General features: G+C 33.5%; 1 protein-coding gene across 1 annotated transcript; it reads right to left on the reverse strand.

Annotated features, from left to right (window-relative positions):
* Nucleotides 1-1,219: 1,219 nt before the first annotated feature.
* LOC119675910 lies at nt 1,220-6,313 on the reverse strand. Its single transcript, XM_038087125.1, has 2 exons — nt 6,278-6,313; nt 1,220-6,172 (listed from the first exon to the last, which is right to left on the reverse strand). The coding sequence occupies exons 1-2, from the start codon at nt 6,311-6,313 to the stop codon at nt 1,220-1,222; spliced, it is 4,989 nt and encodes a 1,662-aa protein (XP_037943053.1).
* Between the last annotated feature and the right edge of the window lie 4,258 nt (nt 6,314-10,571).

Here is a 10,571-nt window from a genome sequence, read left to right on the forward strand (position 1 = left end):
CGGGCAAGTGGAGTTAACAGAAACTACTAGCAAACATTTCCTTTATTAAAAATGCACAGCAGAAGGACTTCACTTATGTTAGTGTCGATTAGATTGGACATGGTTTCAGTAGAAGTTAGATGTTTAATTGATAAAACAAATTGAAACGAAATAAATAAAATTCTATTGTTTATTTTGCACTTCATTAATTTAATTATATTAAATTTAATTTAAAATTAAATGAAAATTATTATCATTTTCAGTAATTAAAAAAAAAATCGTGACAAAATCGGGATCTTGAATCTCGTTCAGAAATATTGAACCCGCTAACATATTTGTTTTATTTGTTTATTATTATTTGAAATACAATACGTACAACAATATTAATACACTTTTCATTTGACTACGACTAGTATAAGTGCAGAGAACTATCAAGCAATTTTGATATATTTTACAATACATTTTACAATTGTGAAGTTGTCAAAGATTTAGGGCGAATGTAGTAGTCATCTAAATTATTATTAGACTACTAATTTGGTAGTAGATCTGAAAGCTGGATTACTTTAACTTTCCTCAGTAGGCCGGAGATGGTGCGCTGTGTTGTTTTTGTGCTGTTGTGATTGTTTTTGGTGCTTTACCTCAAACTTTTGTATTACTGCATCTACAGATTCGATCTTCAAGTTCAGATGTCGGTACTTTATTAAAACTTTGTTTCGGAAATTTTGTAGGCGAAGAAATGGATCAAATGTCTAGTCTGTGAGTTAGTAACAATGGACTAATCACAAGTGTTTATAAGAATAATGCTTATAAAAATTTATGACAGACATTGTTTAACCCACATTATTGCAAGAAAAGCATTGCAGGAAGACTAACACTAGTTACTATTGCTTAAAGACTATGTATGTTTATTTTAGAATTTATTTACAATTGCCACAAAAAAATGTATGTTTATTTTAGAATTTATTTACAATTTTCTATTTGTTATTTAATACTTCTATTTTTCGTATAATTGAACTTCAATGATGCTTCTACGTGCGGCGGCCACAAAAACACGATCGAGAGAGAGCAAAAAACAAAAACGGAAAAGGAAACTAACCAAACGAAGCAATAACAACATCATTCCATGCCTTCAACTGTCAAAGCAGATAAAGGCTTGGATTTAATGCTATAACTTGCTCATTTGGTTCAGCCTTTATCGATAAGTGTACGAACATTCCGCCGACGTTGAAAGATTAGTCTTTCAAGGATCACATAGAATAGCAAGTTTTTGAACTGGACGACGAACGATCCCCTTTTTTGTCTGGATATCGGCAACACGAACTTTACCATCCTTGCCCTGGATGGTTTTTGTTACGCGACCTGTCACCCATACCATTGGTGGCATGTTTTCTTCATGAATCAAAACAAGCGTCCCAGTCTGTAAATTATTGCTAACCTTAGTCCATCGATTGCGCTGAATCAGTTCGTTGAGATACTCGTTTGACCACCTGCTCCAAAATTGTTGTTTCACTGCACTAATGCGCCGCCATCGTTCGAGGTATGACACTTCTACATTTTGATTAATGTTTGGTTCACTGATGCAGTTCATGGGACACCCAATCAAAAAATGACCTGGTGTCAAAGCTTCGAGGTCATTCGCATCCCACGACACAGGTGAAATCGGTCTGGAATTCAAGATTGCTTCGATTTCTACGAGAACGGTAGTGAGCTCTTCATATGTTAACTTGCTGTTCACCAGCGTACGATACATGTGCCCCTTTGCAGACTTCACGGCGGCCTCCCAGATACCTCCAAAATGTGGTGCTCTAGGTGGAATAAAGTTAAAGGATATTGATTTATTTGAACAGAAATTAATGACATGATTTTTATACGCTTCACTAGTAAAGCTTCGTTTAAGTTCAACCAATTTTGTATTGGCTCCTACAAAATTCGTAGCGTTATCACAATAAATTTCTGCAGGTAGTCCTTTGCGACCAATGAATCTTTTTAGCGCTGCAATAAATGCATTTGATGACAGATCTGTTACTGCTTCAATATGAACGGCTTTAGTTGTGAAACACACGAAAATTGCTATATAACATTTATAGGGCTGTTTTCCTCGAATTTTCAAATAAGTAGAAATAGGCCCACAGAAGTCAATTCCGCATTTTTCAAATGGTTTGCCTGGCGTCAAACGGGACGCAGGCAAATCTCCCATTATCTGGCTTAACAATTTTGGTTTATAACGTATGCAGCTGATACAATTATGTACGATCTTCCTAGTTAATCCTCTGGCATTGACGATCCAATATCGTTGTCGTAAAATTGCAATTAACGCCTTAGACCCGGCATGATCATTTTCAACATGATGATGTCTAGCCAAAGTCTCAACGAAATGACAATGTCTTGGTAATAAAAAAGGGTGTTTTCTTTCTTCTGAAATACTCGCATGCATAAGGCGACCACCAACACGAAGCAATGGAAATCCATCCACCTCTTGAATAAAGGGACTAAGAGTTTTCAACGAAGTCTTAATTTCCACGTTGTTGTTTATACAATGAATTTCATTAGAGAAATGTTCGCTTTGAATGATCCAGATGATGCAATGTAAAGAATGTCGTAACTCATCACTAGTGAAATTATGTTGATGATCAGGGCCCCTTTGTTTAACTCGGTTACGCACACGAAGTAACCAACCAATAACACGAAGTACTTTAAGATATGAGCTGGTCCGATCTATGAATTGTAGCACTTGATTTGTGGGTGTTTCACATATCATAACTATTTTCCGAATTGCACCATCTAATTCTCGTTTGCATTGAGTGTTACTTATACATGAATCTGGCCATTCCTCATACTCTCGATTTAGAAATGCTGGCCCTGATAACCAGTTGGATTTCAATAATTCGCTAGTTGAACATCCTCGTGATATTACGTCAGCGGGGTTAATTGACGTCGGAACATGTCTCCAAGAACAAGTTGCAGTAAGTTCTTGTACTTCAGAAATTCGATTTCCCACGAACGTTGTTAATGTGGAGGAATGGTGTTGCAACCAGTGTAATACGACAGTCGAATCTGTCCATAGAAATGTTTGGAAATGTATATTGCTAAATATCGGCGCAATTTTGCTATATAGTTGAGCTAGTATAAGCGCTCCACAAAGTTCTAATTGAGGTAGAGTTCTTTTCTTTACCGGAGCCACCCGACTTCGTGCCGTTAATAAATTTACTGAAATATGTCCTTGTTGATTACAAACCCGCACATAAAAACAGCATCCATATGCTCGAATTGAAGCATCACAAAATCCATGTAGTTGCATGTTGATGATATCTGTTTGTAATACATATCGAGGTATTTTAATCGATTTCAAATTATTTAGGTCGTTGATGAAATTTTCGAATTTAATTCCAATTTGTTGTGGAACTACTGTATCCCAGTCTATCTTCATAATCCATAAATCTTGCAATAACACTCGTGACTTAATAATTATGGGAGCAATCAATCCCATCGGATCGAAGATAGACGACGAGATCGACAAAATTGAGCGTTTGGTTAACGACGTGTATGTCTTGCTTGGATTATACGAAAATAAAAACTGGTCCTGATTTGAATCCCATTTTATGCCAAGCGTACTTGCAATTGCTGGTTCATGTAAATTCAAGTCTTTTAATTCATTATTATTGGTGATGAACGATGGATGATTTGACTGTATTTTTGCAATTTCGATACCAGCTTTTTTTAATATTGACGTAACTTCGTATTGTGTTATTTGTAGTTCATGTAAGTCATCAGCTCCCGTTAACATATCGTCCACGTAGAAATGGTTTTTTAGCACATGTGAACCCACTGGATATTCGGTTTCCCATTTTTCCGCGATATATTGAAGACTCCTTATCGCCAAGAAAGGTGACGCGGATAAACCGTAGGTTACTGTATTCAACTGAAACACGCGAATCGGATTATCTTCAGTCTCTCGCCATAAAATTTGCTGATACGAACGACAGTCAGGATGTATTCGAATCATTCTGTACATTTTTGTTATATCTCCACTTAATGCGAATCTTTTCAATCGAAAACGCATAACATGCAAATATAATTCCGATTGTATAGTTGGTCCTGTCAGAAGAATATCGTTTAATGATTTTTGACTCGTTGTACTTGATGATGCATCAAACACCACTCGTAATTTCGTGGTTGTGCTACTTGGTTTGAGTACGTAATGGTGAGGTATAAAATAATGAGGCTGTTTCAAATTTACGTTTTGCACTTCCGTCATATGATTTAACTGCTCATACTCTTTCATAAAGTTGGTATATTGATACTTTAAATCACAATTGTGGGATAAACGTCTTTCCAACGAATGAAAACGCTTTAATGCTACATTGTACGAGTCTCCGAGTAATAAAGGCGATTCTTTAAACGGTAATTGAACCTCAATTCTACCATCTGGTAAAGTGGTAGTAGTTTTTACAAATGCATCTTCACATAGTTGCTCTTCTTCGTTCCACTTCTTACGTATACTGGCTGTGTCTTGTAATAACCACAGATACTCTAAGTTTTTATTGATTGATTCGATATCAGTGTCCACTTTGGTTATATGATATGACTTATTAATAACTTGTTTCGAAGAATTATACCGTCCTGACACTATCCAACCTAAAACTGTTTCTTGTAACATTGGTAAATTACGGCCCAACCTTAATTGCCCACTGCGTAACATTTCGAAGAAGCAATCAGCTCCTATTAACATGTCAATGGATTGGGAATTATGAAAGTGCTCGTCAGCTAAATTGATTTTCGACGGTAATTGCCAAGAGCGAATATCTAATGCTGAGTCAGGCTGATACCCAGACAGGCGATTAGAAATGAGAAAGTTCAAATCAAATTCTGAATCATTAAATCGCGATCGAATTGTCGTTTGAGTCTCGTACTTTAATTTCGAGGACATACACCCAACACCGACAACTTCTACTGATGTCTTTTTCTTTTGTAAGTTCAGCATATTAACGAAGGATTCAGTCATTAAGTTCACCTGTGAACATGAATCTAACAATGCTCTTCCTACTTTAAATGCACCCACCGAGTCCCTTACCAGAATAATTGCTGTTGCCAAAATTACCTTGTGTGTTACAGTTTTAATATGTGCATTGATTGATGCTGATTCAACTCCATTAGATGTTGAAGGCATCATGTTTTGTCTACAGATATCTGAGCGATGTAAAAGTGTATGATGTAGTTTGTTGCATATTTTGCAGGAATGTTTTGATGGACATTTAGCCACGATGTGTCCTTCTGATAAACAGTTTATACAAATACCCAATTTTTTAACAGTGTCAAATCTACGCGACACATCCATTTCATTAAATCGTTTGCAACCACTTAGCCAATGGTCCCCGCTCTTACATGATACACAATTTTTATCTCGGATGCGTGTATGAAACGACGAACGGTTATTTTGGAGGGTAACGTAGCCTTTTTGCTTTTGTTTTGTATTCTCTATTGTATCCGGCCTAACGGATTCTAAAAATTGACACCTTCTTTCCAAATGTTGAGAAAATTCAATCCACGTAGGTAACACTGATAAATCTAATTTTTCCTTCCATTGTCTTTGCGTTTCAGAATCGGACTTGTTCAATATTAAATGAATCAACATTCCATCACATATGTCTTTGTCGTCTCCAAGTGATTTGAGAGAACTGAATATAGCTGATGCGCTATCAACTAAACTGCGCAAAGTAATTGATGACGCTTTGCGTACGTCTGGCAAACTATATAGATCTATAATATGTTCCATAAATATTAAAGTTTTATTATCATACCGTTCTTTTAATCTGTTCAGAGCCTTTTCGTAATTTTCTGTCGTAACCTGAAAAGAACGAATGGTATCAAGTGCTTGTCCTTCAAGACATTGAATCAAGTGGTTAAACTTTTCTATGTTTGAGAGTGACTTGTCTTCGTTAACTAATTGCTTGAAAGATGATATAAAGTTTTGATACTCTGCGTATTTTCCTGTAAATTTTGGCAATTTGAGTTTTGGTAAATTGTTCGAGCTTCTGCTTGGAATATGTAACGCTAACTCTCCACGACTTCGATTAAAGTCGTCATCTAAAAGTTCAATAGCCTTTGCTTTCGCTAAAATGCAAAGTTCTTCTATTTCTGCACGAGCGTTATCTTTGTCGTTCAACGCTTCAATATCCGATTGTATTGCTAACAACTATTTGAAATAAGCTTCGATTAAGCTTAACCTGCATTCTAATTCCGCATGTGACATCTCACATGATAACAAATTCTTTATCCTAGTAACATTGGTCTTTATCACATTACGTTTGATGACTAGTGCACTCAATTCAGCCATATCTACAACTTTGAACGTAGTTATTAATAAACTCGAAGCTGGTTAAATGTCAATTTATTAAATTTGTATCTTATATATGTGATAAAATACAAACCAAATCCAACGTTTAGAGAACAACGAAAAAATTTTACTTTGCAGCCAACGAAACTGGTACTGCACACAAAAATATGACACGACAACCCGTCAACTTCGAGCCCCACGTTGGGCGCCAAAAAATGTATGTTTATTTTAGAATTTATTTACAATTGTCACAAAAAAATGTATGTTTATTTTAGAATTTATTTACAATTTTCTATTTGTTATTTAATACTTCTATTTTTCGTATAATTGAACTTCAATGATGCTTCTACGTGCGGCGGCCACAAAAACACGATCGAGAGAGAGCAAAAAACAAAAACGGAAAAGGAAACTAACCAAACGAAGCAATAACAACATCATTCCATGCCTTCAACTGTCAAAGCAGATAAAGGCTTGGATTTAATGCTATAACTTGCTCATTTGGTTCAGCCTTTATCGATAAGTGTACGAACAGACTATACGACATAATATTTATTCTACTAACAACTAGTAATTTTTTCCTTAACTAAAGTTCGTCTAAAACTAGTTCTATTTGGTATACACACTATTAAATACATTTTGATAGAAGCGTCTTAATATTGAGAGTTGATTCTTTGGTTCAAGAAACGAAAATCTATGTATGGGTAGGGGTTATGTGCACTTTCAATATTTACAAATATATAACGGAATAGAGGTATTCATCTAAATTGATAAAAGCTTTATGAACTGTATAATTGCATAAATTAATCTACTTGGTAAATGAGGTGTCAAATTTTGCATAAAAAATTGTTTACACAAACTTGATGAGTTTACACCATAATTTCACTAAGTGCGTGCACATCACCGTGTACATAAACGCATAAAATTATACATTTGGTAAATTTATAAACTAAGCAGATGACCCCTTATGTGTTAAGGGAAATCCTACTCAATAAACTATATCCGAAAATGGATTCACCCCAGTAACATAAATAATATATCAATTTTGAATACATTATGGAAAGTCTTTTTTTTTAAATTTAGTGTGTCCGAATACTTAAATAAGTTTAGGAAGTTTTAAATTTAATTTTTATGGAATATTTTCCATAATTTTTGCTTCGTATAAGTCGTTTTTAAGATATAGAAATTTTTGATTGTAGAATTTTTAGATGATTAAGAATTATATATAATGATTAAGATTATAGAATGTTTTAATAGGTATCCATAAGGAAATTAATACAGAGATTAATTTTGTTATTGTTATAATTATGTGCAGCAAGTCGGCAAAAAATACATTTATTTTATATATATTTACGCTTTTTGATATCATTTGCTATATGAAGTTGGCGCCATGTTGACCAGAGTTCGATATTTCTAACAGTGTGGGGCAATCAAATTTTCAAAACTCGCCTGAAAATTGTTTACAAAGGTTAGAAGTTTATGAACCAGGTTGTTGGTAATGAGCTAGGTTTCGCAGCCGTAGAGCAGAACGCTCTACCAATAAGTATGCTCTACTAATACCAAGAGCTCTACCAACAATGCTCTACCAATACCAATAAGTACTGCTATTTAAATATTAGTATAACGACTAATTTTTAAAAATGTGCGATATATATGATTGATATTTTTACAATCCGTTTAATTTATTTTTTATTTAGGATCACAAAAACTTGCAAATTTTATTCCATTCAATAAGGCGATATACAATTTGTTACAGAAAATGAAAGGTAAATTTCTCATTTTCTCAGAAAACGCTTAAGTATGTAACATAAAGCTATCACCATACATAAATCGTACTTTTCCGTTGCATTGAAAATTTCTTAAGTAAAAAACTATCTTATTCCTAAGTTTTAGTAAATATTTTAAAAATTTGTATCTAAAAATGTTGTCAAGTCAATTTCTACATGTATATCATAAAACAAATATGAAGGTCCTTTTACGAGTAAGGCTTGCTTTCATGAGCTGTTATATATTGTCTATATATACTATATTGAAACAGAGTGGTTACTTATGCTGAACTTTACTTCTTGTTAGACTAGGAAATCATTTACAGTTAGTTTGAAGAGATCGCTTCTTATTTGGTCTCTACACATGTGGACGCAAAGAAATAAGCTAAATATTTATGTTTGTTAAAGAAAATTTTTAAAAAATGATGCAATTATTTGTACTCTCATCTCATCTTAAAAAAAGAATTTTTTCGGACATTTTAAGCACATTAAATTGTGATTATTTCGTAACTGTTTGCTCTATAGTATACTTTAAGCTTATATATGCATTTATGCAATTTTTCTAATGTGCATCTGCTATATGCAGCAGTTCAACGAAAACTATTATTAAAGGCAACAGACATTATGTGCGAGCAATAATGAATCCTGGTTAACTCATTTTGCTCTCAACAACGTTATGAACTTTTCATATAATATTCGTCCTTGATGCAAAGAGCCGCACAAATTTTATACTGCCTTAATTTCAAATGCTCCGTATTCCAGCCTCAGCAGAGTAACATACACAAGTTTAAACAGCACAGAAAAAAACTCTACTGAAACTTTTAAAATCCAAATAAATATTTATTTGAAAGGCACAACGTCAAAAGTATTGTACGCGTTTTAAAGCAGTAAAGAGGAAAGTTAACAGTAAAGCAGTAAAGTTAACAGTTGAAAGAGAACACTCCTATATATTCTCCAAATGTAACTAACAGCACTTCTGTTGTTATGTTAACCTTTTGGTGTCCCAAAAGGACAAAAGCACATGTTCGCAGTCTCTGTTCGCAGAGACTTTGAACATGTTGGATTCAAACACGAGAAGAACGATATGCAAACATTTGTATTTTTATGCACTTTTATTAGAATTATAGGTATTTTGAATGCTGTTATAAAGAATCAAGTAAAATCACTGATATAAATTTTGACTAAATTTTGATTACACTATAGATAATGAGACCTTATAACTGAAAAATATTACATATTTTCTTATATTTATGAATTCATTATTTTTTTATTCATTGATAACCACATTTTCTTTTAAACTACAGTCTTATTACAGGGTCAGGGGCTGTTAAGGCTGCCGCTCCCACTTAACCTTACCTAACTGGTCTATTAAAAGAAATAGGTTTTTACACAGTCACAATTTATAAGTTAATATGACAGAGAAGTGGTAAAATATGTAAAAATCATTTAGTTCTCGATTTGAGTAATACTATATACAATATTAAGAAAGAGTTATATGAAGTAAGCCAAAAGTAAAATGTAAATTAAAAGCTTGTCAAACGGAAATGAGCTGTGTTAACAAAAATGGAATATATTCTGGAACAGAATCCTTAAATAGAAACCAGAATAAAGAGGAAATATCATGAATTCGGTAGTTATTCGATGCATATACTATGAAACCACAGTTGTTGGTAATAATAAATATATGTACATAGTGAAAAAGATCTTTCTTTTCTCGAGTATTCGAACGAAGTTAAAAGTGCGAATTATGACATTTTTTAGTAATAAGAAAAGATACTTTCTATACCTTAGAATCCAATAATGTACATTATAAGATGTAGAGTCTTCAACTAACAGAAACTCTTAAATATATTAATGAAGTAATATTATTATTCACCACAATAATAAAATTTTGAATAATACAATTTCGAGAACTGCAAAATAAAACTTTAGTTGTTCAAGTGAAGTTGCTTTTTCGTTAGTACATTTTAAAGTAATGTAGTATACAATACTAGGCGTATTGACTTGTGGTAAGAGATACTAAGTTTAATACATTAATATCTTCGATAAGTCGATTTTTTATTGGGACGTCTCGTGAGACGTTATGTTATTATTCCTCATATTAATATTATAACTGGTGTAAATATCGAACTAGTGTCTTCTGGCGAGTGCTCTTAATTCGAAAATCACAAAGCTGGAGAAAGCAGAAAGTGCTTGAGGTCAGATACTTAAAGTTTTAAATAGTGAAATACTTCAACCTCTTAGCAGGTCAGACACGAACTTCAGTTAGGATGCCGATCTGATAGAACTAAAGAGAACAGGAAAGATGGTTCGAAGTTCAATGTAAGTACTGCAGCTACTCACACTTACGATTATTTGCTGAAGGTGAATATATGAATATTTACCTTCTTTTGTATACACTGGAATTAAGTGAGGGAGTATAAACTGTTTAGTTTCATTTAATGCTTTGGGAAACACTTATTTTTATGTACACTCTATGAAAAAGTATAACCTTA

Source organism: Teleopsis dalmanni, chromosome 2, assembly GCF_002237135.1.
Source record: "Teleopsis dalmanni isolate 2A chromosome 2, ASM223713v2, whole genome shotgun sequence".
Taxonomy (NCBI): domain Eukaryota; kingdom Metazoa; phylum Arthropoda; class Insecta; order Diptera; family Diopsidae; genus Teleopsis; species Teleopsis dalmanni.